Source organism: Passer montanus, unplaced genomic scaffold (assembly GCF_014805655.1).
Source record: "Passer montanus isolate IOZ18808 unplaced genomic scaffold, ASM1480565v1 scaffold22, whole genome shotgun sequence".
Taxonomy (NCBI): Eukaryota; Metazoa; Chordata; class Aves; order Passeriformes; family Passeridae; genus Passer; species Passer montanus.
Window position 1 is genome coordinate 10,980,358 of NW_024366815.1, and position 20,646 is coordinate 11,001,003.

Here is a 20,646-nt window from a genome sequence, read left to right on the forward strand (position 1 = left end):
AAGTCTCTGAAAAGGCCTTCCTGTTTGTAGAAATTTAATCTTCCAATCCTTAATGCAGAAATACATGTATCTTTTCCAGGACAGACTTCAATAATTTTCTGATTGGCAGCTAGCTGTATGACATCTGAACATAAACTGTATCCTGTAGCCTGTCCAGCTCAATGAAAATGTCAGTCCCATGCAAAACCAGAAAAAAATAAATTACATGTGGTGCATAAGTGGTATGCCAGTTTAAAGGATGCAGTATCCTTAAATGGACACCACCCCACATATTGAGTATCTAATTTTCTTAAACTGGACATGAAATTCCATTTCATCTGGGCCAAATGCACTTGGGAAATGACCCGTTCATTAGTTCTGCAATGAACCTTGTTCTGTGGCTGATTGAGCCCTTTTAAGTCCATTTGGGATTTCATCCTGATTACTGCATGGAAATGCTTGTACACCATTCTGTCTAGAACGTAGACTGGAGGGACCACACAGAAGCAGTCATCCATCCCTCCCACCCAATAGTTTGTGGTGAAGGGAAAACAGCCAGGTAGGGTGTCAATTCTTGCAGAATGATAGCCTCAGCTGAATAATGGCGTTGTACAAGACTCTTGGATTGATGACTGACTGCCTCCAGATGAGGCTCACAGGCAAAGTCCATTGCAGTAAACCTGCACAGAAGAGGACCCAGAAGATTCCTGGGTCTTAGGTCCAAGTAACAATAAAAAAATAATAAGTCAGAAGAATAATGAAAACCTGTTCAGAACTCTACAGAGGATATGTGAAAATTCTTCTTGTACATCAGAGAGCTTCAGATAGAACAGCAAGTATACTCAAGAAGGAACAGTATAGAAAGGGAAGTCAGGGAAAGGAAAAACCAGTATCTCAGGTATAAATGTGCTCATTTCCTCAATAAGTAAACTGAAAAAGTGTAACGGAGAATTATAATAGTAGGATTGGCCCCAGGATCAAATTCTGGTGAAAAAATGCATTTTAAAAAGACTGGAGGGAATATTTTGGGTCAGGAGTTCTACAGTCATCATGGGTTATGTCAGGTTTGAGGTACCAGGAGAAAAGGAGGGAGAAATACCTCTGTTTCAGTGTTCTCAGTCTGATTATGATTCCAGTGGGAAAAAAACAACACTACAAACTGAATAACAATGGGAAATTTATCAGATTATGATTTATGTGTGAATGTATGGGAGGAAAGTCAGTATCTTCACAATGACAGAGCAAACTGTCAAGAAACTGTGTTATTTACTAAGTCTGCTTCGTCTTTAACTTCTGATCTGAAGGGAAATAAAATTTTGTGATCAAGCATAGATGGAAATACCCATATTTTTAAAACAGGGAATTGGTTTTTGAATCCTTATTTGTAAATAGAATAACAAACAATAACCAAAATTAATAAATACCTCATCAATACATAAAAAGTTCTCTGTAGTCTCTTTAACATCTTATTCGCAAGAGTAGAGTGTTTATGTTCATTAAACCAGAAACTAGATTTTAATTCAAAAATAAGAAATATTTCATAGGACTTGATCAAAGATTTCCATAGCAAGCTATTTACAGTATGCCAGGTAAGAAAGGAAGCACCTCTTGGCAACAGTTACCCAAGCACCAAGTCTACTGAAATTACTTTCTTCTTTACATCTAAAAACACCATGGCTTCAGATAAACTTCAGATAAAACCTTAAAAGCTCAATGCAAAAAGGACATTTTATTGTTATTATTGATTGGCTGTAAACGAAATAACTCCAAGAAGTACAGAATATTTTTGCTGCCATTAATTTCATTCTTGATCTACATCACTGCTTAGGCTAAAATATTACTTAATAAAGTACATGACCATATTCTTGATTTTTCCTTTTTGTTATTTCCTTATTTGCTTATATATGACAAATATTGCTGCTGCCCAGGACAGGATTCTAGCATAACATAGATCTTACTTCAAAGAAGACACCTTTTATATATTTTGATGCATCGGATGAAGCAAACATTAAGCATACAGAATTCTAATAACTGTAAGTCAGGGAAGAGACAACTGTACCATGGGTATCAAGCTTAAAAGCTGCACTTTTATTTTACTAAATTATCTATGTTAAAAACAAATCTGTGCCTGGTGTGGAATTTCACTGCATCAAGTGTTACAATATTTTTGTTTTTATTACAAGCAGGAGAATGCATGTAGAACAAGTGTTAAGAACCATGACAATAAATTAGAATATAATTTACAAAAGCAAAAATAATAATAAAGTAACAGTGTACCACATTAATACTGAGTATAAAATAATAAGCAACTAATCACAATAATACAAAGGTAATTTCAGTCTGTATTATTAAGGATATCTATGTGACATTCACTCCTTTATAAAGTTCCTAACAAAATGGACTATTTTGGATGTATACACCTTGAAGGATGAATCTTAGATTTTTATTTATGTTTTGATCTTTATCAGCTGATATTATTGCTCAGCGGAAGTACTGGCACCAGGTTTCTGCATTTTGTATTGTACTATTTGATTCTAGGTCTGTCATATTTATAGCCTGCACAAAGACTCCTTTTGTCACTATTTAGGAATATAACACTATTTAGCTTAGATTATATAGATGGCTACAGTGTAGCAGCAGCAATGAAGTGTGCTGTTGAAACCAATTATTTTTCTTTGAATTAGGTTTCATATTTCAGTCTTAGTCTGTAGTGTTGCTTAGTTTGCAAATCCATATACATTCTGTGTTTTGTTCCCTTTAACAATACAATTCAACAATGCTCCAGGCAGTTCTTTGAATTCCAACCTCAGTGCTGTTATATTGCAGAGTAAACATCAGAATCCCCGGTGTTCTAGCACCAGTAAGAGAGCAAAATGTGTCTTTGGAAACATTCCTTACAATTTTCATGTCCTAAGTGAGGTAAAAAACAAAGAGGCTTCTTTTCAGTACAGAGAAAAGTCTTTTCTCATTAGCTGAAATGACACATCAGCTGATAAACAAAATCATGCCCTGGAGAAAACTGGACCTTGATACAAAGAGGCCTCTTGCTTAGGGTATGTTGTAACAACCCCCTTACCCTTTCATCATACTTCTGATCTAACCAGAGCATGTTAGCACCAAGGTGTTCTGTCAAAAGGATACAGATAGTCAACTCACTTAACAGACAAGGACTACACACTGCCCTTAATCTCTATGTGCAACTCCCAAAAATCTGGGATGTTTTTATCGACGACTGGTGTCAGTTTTAACAGGAGTTGTTGACATGGTGATGAGAGCAACAGATAACAAGCATATGTGAATACATGCAAGCCAACTGAAAATTAATTCCACTGGTCACAAGTGCACAGAAGTGGAAATACTAGCAAGAGGTAGCAGATGACAGGAGTTTGATGGTTGTGAGTATAGACATGGGGCTACACAAAACCCCTTGACAGATTGTCAATATGTTGGGGGAATTTCATAGTATGAGTCCTCTTAACAGTATCTATTGTTCCATGTTAATTCACATTAGTAAGTAGTGTGCAACACATTTGGTTTGTTATTGATAAAATACATTGGTACACTTCAGTCTCATATTTTGAAATTATTTTTCACTGAAAAGATTACCTTTTTTAAAAAAGTGCTATTTGAGTTATAATTTGTAACACATTATTGTTCACATAATTTTAACTGCTTTACAACAAAGGAGTCATAGTTGGACACACAATCACATTCATGAAGTACCTGTTGCAAAATGCAAATGTTCAAGTACAATATATTATTATAAAGAAATACCTACTTTCCTCATCTCCTTGTTGAGACTGTTAATGAAAAGTGAAGGGGAAGAGGAGCATGACAATTAACTTTTTAATGTTATATTCCTGATTGTGACTTGCCTAAGAAGTTTGGTTTCATTTTTAAAAATGCAAAATATTTGGTGAATATTAAAAATAGGGTAATATGAATAAGTGGGGCATGGCAATGAATAGTTAAGGCATCTAGCTTCTAATTTACAGGCATGAGTTTGTTCCAGTCTCATGCTGAAAGCTGCCCCTTGCTTAAATATGGTCCAGCTTCACATAGGTACCTGGCAATTTAGGTGAAGGTGACCAGAATTCACTACAGCCATCCCTTTTCCAGTGTGCCTTACTCCTGATAGTCCAACAGGCCTCTTGCTCAAGCACACTTTTGACTTCTCATTTGAACAGAACCTAGATGAATCACTTATTCTTTGGTTGCAATCCTTGCCACTCAGATGCAGTCTCCTGAATAGAACATTCACATATTCCTTCACATAAACAATAACTCTGCTATGGTATCAAAGGAGGGAACATCTGGAATCCATTTTAACTTTCAGCTTTGCAAAGGATTGTTGCTATTACACAGTAGGCTTATCATTTGCATTCAAATTCCTTAGTTTTGGAGAATCAAAGCTAACATGTAAACCAGATTTAGAAGCCAACAAAGTTGTTTCTTCTTTGTGGCTGGTGTTGTAAACAATAGTGAGCTGGAGTCAAAGTGTAAGTCCTAAACAACCTTTATGGCAGTAGCGAAGGAACTGGCAATCCAGTCTTCACCACTGCTGGGGCCTGCCTCCCCCATGATACTGAAATATGTTCCTTTCAGTGGAGGTCTCTTTCACTTGTACAATGGTAAGATGGCTATAAACCTGCAGTGAAGATTTCATTTTGTTTCATAGCACACTTGTATTTCATGCACCACTGCAATAACTGTTGCACCTCTTAAAACTAAGTCCCTCATGGTTGTTCTATTTAGTGTATCTTTATATATGGCTCACAGCAGTGTTCAGGAAATATGGATTACTCCAAAGGGAAATAGGTGGAATGAAGGAAAAATACTTCTTTTTCTAAAAAATTTCTGCTCCTTAAATAACATTTCCAAGCTCATTTTATAATTTAAATTGTGGTGCTGTGTCAAGAGATAAAATAGTTAAGATTTTTAAGCTATGATCTAACTTTTTTTTTGATTCTTCTTTACTTCCATAGTAAACCAACTCATAAGAACTACATTTTAAACAGTTTTAAATAGAAATGGATTCAGTGTCATTGCTAAGTCCATAATAAAAGTTATTTTAATGGTCCATGGATGTAAACAGACTATTGGATTTAGTCAAAAGAACACAAATGTTCCAGAGTAAGCTATTCTATATGTGTTGTGTGAATCTTTCAAATTTGGGATCCCCTCAATACTGTGTCCAGCACTTTGGATTAATAAATCCTACTTCACAGAAGTTAAAATAATATTGAAATCCTGTCAGCTGGGGCTGACCAGTGGTTATGTTTTCCACAGGGTAATGCATTTGCAAGGACGTCAATCTTATTCACTGTGTGACTCTCTTCGATGGACACTCTTCCACAATGATAATAACAAGGCACATTCTTCTGCTTCCTGTGGGTCAGTGTCCTTGGCAGGTCTTGCAGCACATCTGTCTGAAGTATGCTCGACTGCAGAACTTGAACTTCAGCACCAGTGGGCAATAGGCCACTTTGTTCACATCTTTGCACTCTAATAATTAAAATATTAAAGAGAAAAATATCAGATATATAAAGTACAAAGAAAATTTTATGTTTAACATGCTTCTCATCTATCCATCTATCTTGCTTCCTTTGTAACTACTCTTTCTAGTACAGTCTACTGCATATAATATTGCAGATTTAAAAACCCATAAAATATTTGCAGGGCTTTCATTTAGAAGTGCACAGTCTTTGTCTGGGAAGAACTATCATTTATTGGGGTAAGTGATCACTTCACAAAGTTAGAACATATGAATCTTTTTTTTTACATTACTTTTAACTTACTAAAGTAATGTAAAATTAGGAGTTATTTTATTAATCCATGAGAGGTTATCATTATGATGATTCACACCATTTGATACCACACCTGTGCATTGGTAAAAATCCTTAAAACAGAATGAACACTTCACATGACAGGGATGGAGAATATTACACAAGTGTTACGAATAATGGTACCAACAGGGTGAGCTCAGTGACCAAACTGAATGGTGGATTATACTTTAGGCATGGTTCCACACATCCACAACTTATTTCATGCTAGAAGGAAAGCCATTTTTATGCCTGTAATAGACATAAAAGCTTTTTCTCAAAGTTGTGTTTTCCTATATGCTGGGCTTACTGCCTCAGCTGCCCAGTTGTGCTGGCAGGTAGCCTTCCCAGGAAGGGAGAACAGGGCCCAACCCCATGGAGGAGAATTTAATTCTTTTGCATCCCATGCAGGTTGCATGTCAAGTGACTTTGTGAGTACATTACTGGAGCTAAAATATGCTGTAGCTCTCCTCTGGCTCATTTTTTGCATTTGTAGAAAGAAGGTGGGAATGGGGAATGGAGTAGTTTGATCTGTGCTCAGTTCTTATCCTGATACAGCTTGAGAAAGAGCTACATCTGCGAATTCAGTGGTGCACTCAGGTTCTACAGCTCTTCAGTCTCCATCTAATCTCCTAGTACATGATTCTTGCTGTGGGACAGGGTGTTACAGATAGTGGATTAACACTTGCAAGGATACTGTAGTAGCAAATTGAGTGCAGATGAGAATTTTTAGTACTTGAACTTAGGAAAGTATTAATGAGGCTGAACTTCCAGGTCTGTACTGAACAGTATTTCTGATAATGGCAAAATGCATGCTTTTAGCTAAGCAAGAAGTGTTAGAAAATTATTTAAACTTTCATTTCATTAACACAGACATAGTGCTTTCATTGCAATTCTTTCACTTCACCTGCATGATGTTTGACATACTGCTTTTCTAATTTTTTAATTCTTAATGGAAACATAATTGAGTGACAGGAAAAAAGACATTGTGAGTAGCTGGTTGAAACAGATATATTTCTCTACCAGCAGGCACACATGGTCTGTATTTGACTGACTTTCAAAAACTCTTCACAAAAGAGGTCAAGCCTCTTTCAGAAGTATTTCAGGTACTCATGTGTGTGAAGACTGGGAATATAAGAGAGACAAATGGTGAATTATAAATGAAGTGAAAAACAAAAGGGTTCACTTGATCAGCACAAGACATAAAAAGTTCACTCAGTCGCAAAAATAACCCTCAAACACATTGTGTTTAGTTAAATACAAGTAAAGCCACTAACTCAATTTTTGCTAAAAGTAGGAATTCAAATTATTCTTTTATGTTATCCTTTCTCTTGAGTAAAACTGATTTCAGCTGATGCCATTTGGACAGCAATGAGAGAATATTCTTGAAGTTCCCCAAAACTTCTGTTTAAAAAATCAGTTTTGAAATAGTTAATGGTGGCTGGTGAAATAGCCTATTCTTCGCAGGACTGTGGTTGAATGGAGAAGGTTTAGCTTCTAGTAACAAGTTTTGTTTCTAGTAACAAGTGTTAATGATTGTCAGTAAGCTATATGCACAAGCTCTGCCTTGCTGAAGTTTGTGACTAGATCAGGTGATATTATGATATTAACTACCGTTTTACATTAAAAAAATCACAAAATGTCACAGTGCCTCCAGCAAAGATGTATCATATACAATACAAGAAAAACTGAAATGACATAACAGTAGACAAAACAGTTTTTCAGGTAAACTTTTAGATGGGCTTTAGCAGTCAAGATTCAGCAGACATGCATGTATTTAAGAGAATAGAATAATTCTGAATAGGTTTCAAGTGGTGTGGTAGATGATGCCTGTAGTTCACTTCCAGCAGAAAATGCAACATTACGCTCACCAGTAGCAGCCCATCAAAACCACATCTAAAATATTATAAATCACTAATGAAAAGTTTGAAAACCCAGAGCTAAAGCACATGTAAAATACTACAAGATTCAATGTAACTTTCTTTCAGTATTTTTGTATTCCCAAAATTTTGACTCTTGTTTTATGCAAACAACCTGTACTTTCCCAAAGAAAAATTTTCCAATCTTCACCAACATGATCAGTACACTGTGGAGTGCCTCAAGCTTCCTCAAAACCCTGTATGATTTTATCTCTGGGTAGAAAAATTAAATTGCTAAGAAATTGTTGAACAAGCTCCATATTCTGCAAGCCACAGATGTTTTGCAAACAAAGGAAATCAGGTGTGCTGGGGTTTGAAACAGGAAGAGAGCCCCCCAGATAATCTGACCCTGCTGCAAACCAGTGTGCTGCTGCTGAAGTTGCTTTTGCCCCGCAGTGGAGCCCAAAGCACGAGGCAGTGCTATGAGGTGGCACATGGACAAAGTCCCAGTGTGTGGGCAGGTATGCTCTGCTACACACGTGCGCTCCGAAGAGGAGAAACCCTCTCTCCGGGAGACCTGATTCCTTCCTTGAAACACAAATCCTGATAGTCAGATCACATCCCACTGTGCCTGCGGAGTGACAGAAGCAAGCACAGAGGCACAGCATGCCTCACTCACAAATATATTCATGACAAAACATCATAGTTCCAAAATTTATTACAGAAAGTACCACTTTTCCAAAAATAGTTGTGCTCTTTAGGGTTAGTTAGCTCTTGAAATCTTTTCATCATCTCCAGGATGGTGAAAAAGATATGCCTCACTGTTCAAAGGCTGACCCCTTACTGAACTAAGAGTTGTCAGCTCCTCTTGTGTTTAAGGGGACTTTTTTAAAGCAGAAAATGTGTCAAACCTGCAAATTATTCTGCAAATTCTGTTTGTGCTTCTCCTATTCACTATTTAAGAGCAGTTGTAAAAAATTTATAAATTAGAAAATATATGTAAGAAATACTTGTATAAGTATTGAAAAAATACCTTGAAGATAGAATTTTTGCCTAAATTTCAGAAAGGGCAACCTTAGTCTTTCACAGATTGCAGCAAAATTCTTCTGAAATGATCTAAGCATTTTAAACTGTTAAATAATTTTTGAGATAAATACCTCCAGTATGGGACATAAACAAAAATGGCATGCTAAGTGGCAATGTTTGGGGAACGATATCCTTCAGAAGATACTGTGCTATATCTTTTTCCTTTTGATTCTTCCTAACTGTGCTAATGAGCTTGGATAGCTGTCAGTAAGGAGCTGGCTTGCACCTGGCTCTCTCAACGTGCAGGCCATAGAACTGACAACCATCTGGACTACAGTATCAGTGTTTTTCAGCATTTTCTATTTGTGGATCCCAAAAATTTTCCCGTGAAGGTGTGGGTTCCCAAAAACACAATTACCAGTAGACTCACTGTACACAGCTAGCCTGTACAGTTCTGCTGTAATGAAGTTCAGGCCACCCAGTGTACAGAGGTCACACACAGAAAACCCCCAGTTGCATTCTTCTGTAAGAGATTAGTATATTTTCTGATAATACTGAAAATACCAGGGTAATTACTATAAATAACAATATGACCTTGTCATCTAGAAATTAAGAGGAGACTGGGACTGAATTGTGTCCACTTACAAGTAATTTATTTTCTTTCTTACTTTGGACTGAAATCAACATCTGCGTTTGGAAATAAAATAACATGTAGCCAGTGAGTTCTAAAAGGCAGAAAATTTCCTAGATTGATAATTATCACTTAAAGATTTCTTGAGAGCAGTAAACATAAATAATGCAAACTTTACCAAAAATAGTGAATTGCAGTGTTCATACATTGAAGCTTAAGTGTATTTCTGGGACAATTTTAGTATGCTCCCATTTCATCACAGACATCTCTATTTGCCAGACTTTTGTAACAATTTTGAATCTATGGCTTGGACATTGATGCACAGAGTAGGCATTGAATGACCACCAAATCTGGGTAGACTGCAGGACAAATACCTTTAAAAAATTTAAATCAGAGCATTTTTCCACATAAACAGGACATTAAACCCCAATGTAGTAGGACATTCTGTGTAAAAAATACTCAGTTATATACTGCAGAGATGAGTTATGTAAAAAGCAGCAGGGCCAGCAACATTGCAGTCAGCTACTCAAAATTTAGGGAATATAAAAATTTTGGGAATAAGTGTTTTAGAACAACTGCTTTTGCTGCGTAACTTCTTGATTCGATTGGAGAATTTTCTATTCGTTTTCCCCTTCCACACAAAATCTCATGAGCAACTATTCTCAATTTTATAATCAATGAGGAAACACATTTTTTACTGCCTAGAACTCCCAAGTCTACTTTGACGTCTACATTTCCTAACAGCTTGGCCTAGACCATATACACATTCACATCTGAAGTATTTAATAAATATGAATAAGCTTTTTTTCACAATATTATCTCCTGTATCCCTACCAAAAATACATTCTGATGAAGTTAGTTAATAGTCTGATTAAACTGGACTGTATAATGCAAAAAATACCATAATTATTTTGAACAGGCATTATAAATAAAAAAAAAATTAAAACTTTGTTAGAAGAAACTGAAACAATGCCAAAGTGTAAGAACAGACTTGTTCTTACAAGAACCAAGTAACACAAAATCTATGGTCCCAGTCTGGAAATTAACAGGGAATTTACTATTTTTTCCACTACATTGTTGTGTTTAACACTGATTAGGCAGGTAGAAGGTTAGTGGATGAAAAGTGTATCATGCTCCCCCTGCTATTTTGAACATTTCCACTGAACCAATAAAGAGATTAGAAAATCAATGACACAAACCATAGTATTTTGTCCATGACTTAGGCTATATATTTTAAGGGTATTTTTTTAAACAAACAATGTGTATTTAGGTTTTCATTTCACTTTACCATTGAACTACAATGACTAAGCAGAAAATAATTTTTAAAAAGCTATTCACAGCCTGAGAGATGATGTCATCTAGACTTTTACCAATGCAGCAATGCTGCCTATGTCACTTTACTCTTTTCAGAATAAATTATATTAAGATGGCAGACTTACCCTCTGTGTTGGAAATGGGAGTGCTGTCACATTTACTTTCACACTGCTGCATTGATGGAGGTCTGAGAGTTTCTGGACACTCACTGGATGCTTGTCCAGTGTATGACAGGCACTGTACAGTTCTCATCTGTTGCCCAAGACCACACTGTGCAGAACACTAAAGAAGGAGAAAAAAACTTTAAAACCCTGCATCCAAATTTTAAATACAAAATAAAGCGACAGGAGGCAGTCAGAAACACTTCACATCCACAAATTTTAAAGAAGACAGGCATCTGCAGATCTTTGATTAATAGAGAAAAGAATTATCATAAAATACTTCAGAATTTTTTACAATACATGTGAGCACTTGTCTTTCAAAGAAAATGCAATGCAATAATGACTCCCTGAAAATTCAGATTTGAGATATTAGAATATAATTTACTCTATTCCATGTATCATACTGATACTTTAGAATAAAGAAGGAAAAAACAAAGAAAACAAGAATCCAAATCTTCTACAAAACTTTTTTTAAAGGGAAAAGTAAATGTCTTTCAAAGAAATAGACTTTTCTGTTTCAAAATATTTTTAATTTCTGAAACTAAATAGTTACAATTTTAGTACAATATTCATTAAATATAAAAGTGGATCTGAAGAATCACCATGAAAAAAAAGCCAACTAGACTGTAATATTGCAAATTATTTTCTACTGGGTAATTAAACTAAAATGTCTCATTTTCATTAGAGGAAAAATGCTCTGCAAACAGAAAATTACTCATTCATTTAATATTCTAAAAGCAGACCATTGATCACAAATGAGATGCAAAAACATAAAGAAAGAAGGAAACTTAGTAAATCGTATTTTGAAGCACTGCATAATGGTGACATTATTCAGCCTGTCCTGGAGTAATTTAGCTCCCTATATGGTAACTCAATATCTTATGTAAAAAATTATATTGATCTCAAAGTGTGGTTTTATTCAGAGACAGATATATACACAGATCTGCTACTACAATAGGAATTGGCTTTATATTTCCATCATGTTTCTCAAGGAAGTTAAGCATGTTTCAAAAATGGTACGCCCTGCAACACTGTTGTATCTCCAGAATACTCTAAAAGAGTAAGGATTTTTTTCTTCAAAGTGCATGTAGAAACTCATCCAGTAGAAACTAGATTGCTCTCAGACAAGCATCATGAAGAATCATGTTTCAATCTGACACAAAAGGGGAGAATTTTTTTGTTTCCCTCAGCTATAGGAAGCATCTCTTATCTATCTCCAGGGACATCTAAGGCTACGAGGTGGGAGGCTAACATCCTAGGTTCATGTGGGAGACAAGAGCAAGGAAGACTTGCATGAGCTGTCTCACCTGTCCCCAGTCTCCAGCAACCCAGCGAGGAGGAGGACATCGGCCTAAGCTACAGCGGATGCGCACTGGCGGCTTGTTCTCATCTTGGCATTGCGCAGCCGGAAAGGTTTTTAGAAGATCGCTGCTTTTGCACAGGACAATTCGGTGTTTGAATCCTGGGCCACACTTTGGTGTGCACTGAAAAAAAAAATATTTATACAAATACATACTTAAAATCTCAGTAAAACACCAATGAGACTCTCAAAAATGCTATTTGTAAAGCAGAACATGATGATTTACGATCTCACAATTCAGCTATAATCACAATACAGTAATAATAATTTTAAAATGTTTAGAAACACAAACAAACTGACAAGACCGTTCCATTATATACAAGCTTTTCTGAGTTTTAAATTTCCTTTGCTGTTGATACTTAGACTACAATGTTACTATTTATGTCAGGCTTAAAAAAAATGCTGTAAGGTAGAAAGGTCTGCACATGCCACGTGACCTTTCATTCTAATTATGAAACCAATTTGAGTGTTTCAATAATTAAAAATAAGACAGTCTGTTCTTAATGTCACATTAGTACCGTCTTCATCCACTTCACTTTATCCACAGACAATGAATATATTTTTCATCAATATACAAGAGGAAAGATAAATGCTGGATTTGACTTCATAGAAACCACATCATTCAGATATACCAAAATATGATACCATCTACTACAGCATATGCTTTCCTCTCCTTTCCTATTTAAATTTTAACTCTTATTTCAGTTTCCCCTCCTTTTATCACTCTTGTCCTATTCTGACAGCAAGCAGACAATAAAAAAGCCACTTGAAAAAGACCTGATAATTACTGGTTTTCATCATCTTCCTTCAACATGTGCCACTGCTTTTCTCTCTCCATTTTGCTACTGACCATTAACTGTCATACACAGTAGCTCAACTGCATAATGAGGAAGAGACGAGTGCTAACAAAACTAGAACTCAAGAACTTACCCAGATCAGTCCCTTTTTAATATGAGATATTGTAAGCATGGTTTTACAATCCTTTATTGGCATGTTAACCTTTATCCCATAAGCATATCTGCAGTATTTGGATTAGAATCAGTTTTTGACAGCATAAACTTTACATGCAGATTACGGTAACATGTTCAAGACTGGAACTGCCTTTAATATGAAGAGACAAAACATTATTTGGGAAAAAACATTATGTGGAACTGGAGCAATACGCAAGAGATCACATACCAAAGGCTTTCCACACATACAAAACAACTCACTATATCACTGGGGAAAAAAGGAACAGCCCTAAGATTAATTTTTTAAAAAATTACTTGAGTGAGGCAAACTTAATTGTTTTATGCCTAATCCTGAGGCATCCTTGAGTAATCTGTAGAAATTTTAAAACAGTTCTGCAGTATTATGTAAGGATATACCCTTCGAATATGTAAAATTTTATATCCCTATCTACATATACCTCAAAACAAGAAGAAAATCTCCAGAGGGAGGCACCTAAACTAGTCCATATAGAATGAAAAGGTTTATTCCAAATATTATCTCTGCTTGGATTTAGAATCTTAAACTGGGCTGCATACAGATGAGTCTTGCATCTGACGTTTATAATCCAGAATGCAAAATGGATATATATTCACTTTCCTTAAATCGTAACCTTTTCTACCCTATTCAATCCTTTTCTACCAAGGTACAGCCTCTATCTGCAGTAGTTCAGTATTCAGAATTTTGATACGGAATAAACAGTTTCAAAGGTCTTTACACTTCAACACCAAATCTTGTGCACACTGCCTACTAAAAAGCTAGATGAAGGAGGGAAGTAAGAGATGATTTCTGGTAGAGCTACACAAATACTGCTAATGATAAAGAGAGACCAGAACCCAGTGACAATATGTGAGGTCTTTGAAGTCATGATCATGACTGATCAGTTGGGGTCCAAATTCCAAGGTGTGCTACGAGTACATTCTCCCACATGTACTTTGTGTAAAACATATGACCTTTTAAGTAGGATGTGGAAGTATGTGCCCCTTCCCAAAGGAGTGCTTAAAAATCACATCAGTCTGTGCAAACAAACAGAAAATTGACAATGTTGAAAGGACTGTGTCAAAATGTCAAAGTACAAATGGGCCTGTGAGGTTTCATCGTTTACAGAGGACGTTAGCAAATAAGCAACAAGGACTAAACTTTGAGTTTAGGAGCATCTTCCCTAGTATTAATTGAAGACACAATCTTGAATCTATATGTAAAATGCCATCTGAGAAAGATCTTCTTCCAGCTGTTGGTATCAGAAGAAAATAACACGCCCTTTTGTGGAGTTATAGCAAAAATTCTACCAAGATGGACTACACTGGATCCCAGAAATGGAAGTGAAAGAAGGAAATAAGTTGCCTTCAATAATACTGAATCACTAAAAATAATAAATCCCAGTAAAATTTAACAAAAAGACTGTACGCTTCCAAAGAAAATGAAAAGAAAATACCCAGATAAGCCAAATGAGAAAAAATAATCTTCCATTACTAAATGCTTCTAGAATTTCTGACTAGAAAATTCTAGAATTCCACTTTTTCATGGAAGTCAGGAAGGCAAGTTATATGTGCTTGTCTGATAAGGCTCTTCCCAAAAAATCCTTAGAATATTTTTTACTGTTTTTTTTATAATTACCCTGAAAAATATAAAAGGTGTAGTTTAGAGAGGATAGATTAATTCCATCAAAGATCAACTATCACAATGTGTGAAAAATGTTATGGCACTAGTGAAGAATTACTACATTCCAGTGGGAAAGACATCCTTACTTTTCACTTCAATTTGATAAAACCATGCTTACATTCTCCTAACGACTTCATCTAACCAGTAAGTTTACAAAATGGTTTTTTTTCTCTGAACGAAAGGCTACCTAATGTCTTGCTAGTAATCACAAAAAATTTTAAAAACATGTAATTATATTGTCAACAAGTGCATAAGCAGATAAAGCAGTTTTAGCATTGTTTTATTTGAAATATGCATTGTTTTGAGTATGAAAAGAAAATTTCATATCTTGCATTCCAGAGAAAATTGGCAAGATTTGCCATTGGTTTAAATGGGAGTATTCAACTCTTCATTTTTTAAGTTCAATCTTATTTTTCTTTTCATATTTCTGTCAAAAATTCATATAAATACACATATAAAAACGTTTATATTTATAGTACCATAAGGATTTTACTATATGATATTTCTGGAAACCATTAACAGATAAAAAAAAAGAGGCAACTTTTCTCATTATATTAAAATGGTATCATCAGTCAAGACAGTCTGCCAAGCTACACAACTAAAATTCATACCAGAAAGAAGCCTGGTACTTTTTCATAATCCTGATTAATTATCACAACCAGAAGTTTAGTGGAGTTTGAATCTTTAAATTAGAATGATTTTGTTCAAAATCATTATATGATCTTGCTACGTAAATGCGTAGACATGATAACAGAGTAAAAAACTACTTTAGGTAACCAGTATGTGATACCTGTGAGAGAGAAGGAGCTAATTTAGGGTATAGTGACACTGTAGGTTACATGTAGGCATTTTCATAAGAGGCAGGAAACAAAACAATGAGGCACAGGTAAAATGTCCTCTGGGAAATGTTCCTATTAATCCTTTCCTTAGCAAGCCCTGATAGAAAACATTTGGTGTACCGTACTAACATTCAGTGGTCAGAGATCCTGCCTCTGCTGTTACCAATGAGCTAACAGAGGGAAATCTCCTCACCTCTGACCAGTCCAGAGCAACCCACTGCGGGGGGCAGGACTGGTTGTTGCAGGGCTCTTTTTCAACAGGCCGGTGTGTTAAACAGTTGGCAGCATCCAGCGTCTCCTCCTCAGAAGGCCCAATCTTTCTGATGCAGAGAACTGTCCGTGAACGCATTCCTCCATCACAGGTCTTACTGCACTCTGACCAATCTCCTATAAACCATCTGGGTAGAAAATGTTAGGAGGCTCAGTTAAATACATTTCAGAAACAGAGCTGATAACTCCCACAAACCAAGAATGCAAATAGTTTAAATCACTAAACCGAAGAAATTTTTAACAATACACACATTCATGGTGAAATAAAGTAGAAATTTATGGGTCTTTTTACTAAATATTTTAATTTATGCCTCACTGCAATCATATCTTCCAAAAATAACACTACTTCATATTTTTCAAGAGCAGCAATTTCCATCGTAGCCTATAATAGTCAGAAAGGAGTGTTTGAGCCTGACAAAACTGAAGCTATTTATGTAGGTTCGTACCGGATTTGCCTGAAATAATTTCTGTGAAAGTGGTTTGCAACTGGAAATGTTTGGGAACCATTGCTGAAAGTTACATCACAAGTTAAAAGCCAAGATGTTTACCTCTTGAGTATCATTGCAATAAAATAATTTTATCTCAAAATTGGGCTTTTTGAGAGTTAATTCTCATCTGATTACAAGACATTTGTAAACTCTTTAATAAAAGGCTAAACCGAAATGTAAAATATTCTCATTTTTTAAACTGAAGCAAACTCTAGTTAGACATGAATTCATCTCATGAAAAAATTCAACAAGCTCCTTTATAATTTAAAGAATTGCACTATAGATGATAGAGGGAACTTTTGAGTGTTTCTGCATATGTAGTAGAAACCAAGAATTGTAAATAATATTAGATTGCTTTGTGCTGCTGCAGAGATTAAAGCAGCTATTAATCTGCTGCAATGTTATATATTTCTACTTGTGAATGGCCAATGCAGCTGAATTAAACAGAAATATCTCTCCATATTGATGAGCACATTTGGTCTTAGGTATTTAATATGTTGATTAGTTCCTCGCCTGAGTCACCCTTGCAAAGGATGAAGTTGAAATCTAGTATGCTATCACATGCCACCAAAGTGCCAAAAATGCCAGGCATGTCAGTCACTGTGGATGTTCCTGGAGGCATGCCTGGAGCTACCTCATAAGAAATCTCTTCTCAAGCTGCTGTCAAAAAAAGTGCTGCTATCCTCTTTTGTGTTACATTACGTGTAATATATCCTAACATGAAACTAGATTGATGCAGAGATGGAAACAATTATGTGATATTCTGTTTTTACTTTGCCAGCAAAAGGAAGTTAATTTGTGATTCTTCACCAAAATATCTCATACTTTTACTTGAATAGGGAGAATCTGAAGCTCTTCAGAGATTTCAAGAGGCTGCAGAGTTAATTTTTAATTGATATTATAATTTACTCAAGTGACTTTGCTCTCAGGTACCTTTAAGATTTATACTGTATCATAAGACAGCACTATTGACAATTCGTAGAAATATAAGAGCATTTTCTCAAAATCTGAAATGTAAGAGTTACTTATTGTAATAACAAACAATGTACTGAAAACAAACATAGTCTTCTGCTGTTCAAAGACATCAAGTATAATGTAACTGGCATTCATTTAGAATGGGTGGGTGTAATTTTCATTGGTTTTGGTATGCACCAAGAGAACAGTAGAATTGTGCTAATACATGATAAAATTTTCTGTCAAAACAATCTAACTTGTTTGGATAACTATCTGTTATTTGAACAGCCTCCTACTAGACCACTTACAGAATCAGGAATTGAGAACCTTTCCTTAGTTTGACACTTAGTATTCACTCTGGGGGGAACATCAGAATGGAGGCAGACATGGGTTGAATTGCTCTGATATGTTGAAATAGATGCTGGTTAATACACTGTACCCATTTTCTGGATATTGATGTCTTGACTTTCACCATGTTAAACACCTGCTGTACTGGATGGGGAATCCAAAAGCTTCCCACTTTGTGAGCTGGATTTTCTTACTTTGTGGGGTATTTTTAAGTAGTGTCAGTGAACAAAAAAAAAAAAAAAAAACACAAAAAACCACCAAAACACCTAACAAAACAAAGCAACAAAAAGACGCCCAAAGTTACACTAGTTTGGAATAACATTGTTGACATTACTTTTTTAAATGCTAATTTGCAATAATTAGGCCACACAAAGGAAGGGGTTGGAATGTGTTTGGTAAAAAGGAACTGATCAAACATGAGTGCTTTTCAAGTCCTGCTCTCAGGTGGACATATTTGGTGCACTCAGAGCCATGCCAAACAGTGTTATCTAAAGAAAGGACAAATACATATCCCTCCAGGATAAACGTATGTTTACACATAGATTGTGGGGACAGTGATTTCAACCTAATTTGGACCTGTCTGACACAGTCACTCAAAGGTAAAAGCAGTGCAGTGGCTTCACTTGGCTTTATGCCAAATGTGTGTTACGTGTCACAGGGGCATGTAGAGTAAGGGACACTGCTCTGCCATCCTGCAACCAGGCACCATGCCAGGAAAGCAGCTAATACTCTGGGAAGAGACTGACTTCAGTTGGAAGTTCATTGACTTGCTGTGATTTAATGCACAATCATCTTCTCTTATTCTGCACAGTGTCCTTCATGCTACAATTTAGCAGTTTCTAAGAGACGTTTACAGGCGACCACAGTATTGTGCAGAATCTGCATTTAATTAGCATTAATGATTTTCACACCCATTTGGAATGCAGCTACAGATTATCACCAAAGCCAAACTAACCAGAGCTTGGGAATCAATAAACTGTTGTATCTGTTCCACCTTTTTCATAAGTTTTATTTGTCCCAAAGCATAAGGAAAGCTGTTGTCACATACTGATAGTATTTTCTAGTACAAAATATCACAACTGTTTCTAAACAGGTTTTTGTATTAAGATTAAGCTATGCTTTGTGTTCTTGCCAAACTTAATTTTTGATTAAATGAGCTGCTGGGTTATCAATGTTATTAATATTAATATGATCATATAAATTATCATACATATCATTAAAAATAAATCTAAACAGAATCTAAGCACCTAATCTTAAAGGCACACAGCATTATTCGTCAACACTGAATATGCTGGAGAAAAAGTTTGACAAAACTATTGCCGGGAAACAGTTTGGTCCTCTTTGAGGTTTCTGTATTTACTACTACTCATGTGAACACTTTAAGACAACTGTTAATATTACATACTTTAAAATATGGCAAACATTTCAGATACAATATTAATAACTAGGGTAAAGTTAAGTCTCACCTCAACATTTTTTTTTATCATTGTTGCCTTAAGAATGGTCTCCAGTTCTTCTCTGTGCACGACTCACTGCATATGACAGTCATATCCTAAGAAACTGTTTTGCTAGATTCTATTTACTTACAGTGTTTGGTGTAGTTCAAATATCACTAATGCTCCACAGTCAAGCAAAGATCCTCAATGCATTTTTGGGAGCTCATTTTAGAAGAACAAGAAACTAAAACCAAACCCAAATACCCCTTCTGATAAGGCAGGACATGAATACTAGATGAGAATCTTATTTGGTTAACAGGATTTATTACAGATTATGAAGACTTATTTTTCTATGCAAAACCACTGTCCATCCTAAGTGATTAACAACTTACTCAGGTGGGCAAGGCTCAGTGTTGCAGGCTCTTTGGTTTTCTGGAGGCTTACTGTCAGGGTCACAGTAATTGTTTTGTACAACGGAGCTGTCATCCAGCCTTTTACACACCACCTCTTGTTTCTGGACACCTTAGGATGAAATGAAAGATCATTAATTAATCATTCTTGCTCTTCTAATTTTTTGAGTATAATTGTATTTCACCTATTGATTATTAGTTCTACCATCCCACTTTATTTGGCCAAAGTCTACAGCAGTGAGAGTTTAAATTGACTGAATGCCCCTTAGCCACAATAATTTTTAAATTTTCCTTCAATTTTAGGCTATCCCACTTAAAGAGGAATTTAAGATTCTGTTGTTTTCAAAAAAAAAAAAAATTATAGATTACTAGAAGTTGGTTTTTATTTGTATATTGCACAAAATCCATTCTCTGTCTGCTATCCTCTCCTAGAAAAGACATTTAAATTTCCAAAGAAAACATCACCAAATAGAATGTGGTCACACTTCAATGCAGAATTATTGTTTATGTGCTCTGATTTAAAGAAAACCGGCAATACTGGGAAGCAGTGTTGCATTTTCATATATTATCCTACAAATTGCATAATTTCATTATATTTTATTAATTTTTATTTTATTATATTATTTTTTCAGTAAAATAGTAGAACTATACTTCATCCTGAAAGAGGCAGTTTGTCTCCATGAATACTCATTTTGCCTGGCACTTCCAGCTCCTCTTTCATTGTTAACCATCAACAGAGTAATTTGGATCTGATCATTACTGCCAAAGCATGGTATATCACTACCAAGGCAGCATTATAAGATAGTTTATTAAGTATAATTTCTGAGTATTCATTTTTTTTAAAGCAGTAAAGAACCACTGATATGATGATAGTATATTGTTGCAATACACACTGCCTTCCTCTTCTCTTAAAAACATGCTGTAAGATGGTTATTAGAATTTTTAAAACATGTCTTTGCAATTCACATACAATTTTTATTGAACATGCATAGTTATAAAACTGGAATAACGGCATTATTTGTACTTAAAAGCTTCAAAAAGTCCTGTACCTTTCTTCAAAAGAGAAGCAATTATTTAACTTATTCCAAAATGTGAAATGC

General features: G+C 35.4%; 1 protein-coding gene across 3 annotated transcripts in view; it reads right to left on the minus strand.

Annotated features, from left to right (window-relative positions):
- Positions 1-1,769: 1,769 nt before the first annotated feature.
- Positions 1,770-20,646, minus strand: part of ADAMTS6 (ADAM metallopeptidase with thrombospondin type 1 motif 6) — a 145,124-nt gene continuing 126,247 nt past the window's right edge. For all 3 annotated transcript variants that reach the window (XM_039710000.1, XM_039709998.1, XM_039709999.1), the window contains exons 21-25: positions 19,529-19,658; positions 15,834-16,038; positions 12,100-12,276; positions 10,757-10,913; positions 1,770-5,484 (exon numbers count right to left, since the gene is read on the minus strand). In XM_039710000.1, coding sequence (XP_039565934.1) covers positions 5,375-5,484; positions 10,757-10,913; positions 12,100-12,276; positions 15,834-16,038; positions 19,529-19,658 — 779 coding nt within the window. In that variant the 3' untranslated portion in view covers positions 1,770-5,374. The remainder of the gene's footprint in view (positions 5,485-10,756; positions 10,914-12,099; positions 12,277-15,833; positions 16,039-19,528; positions 19,659-20,646) is intronic.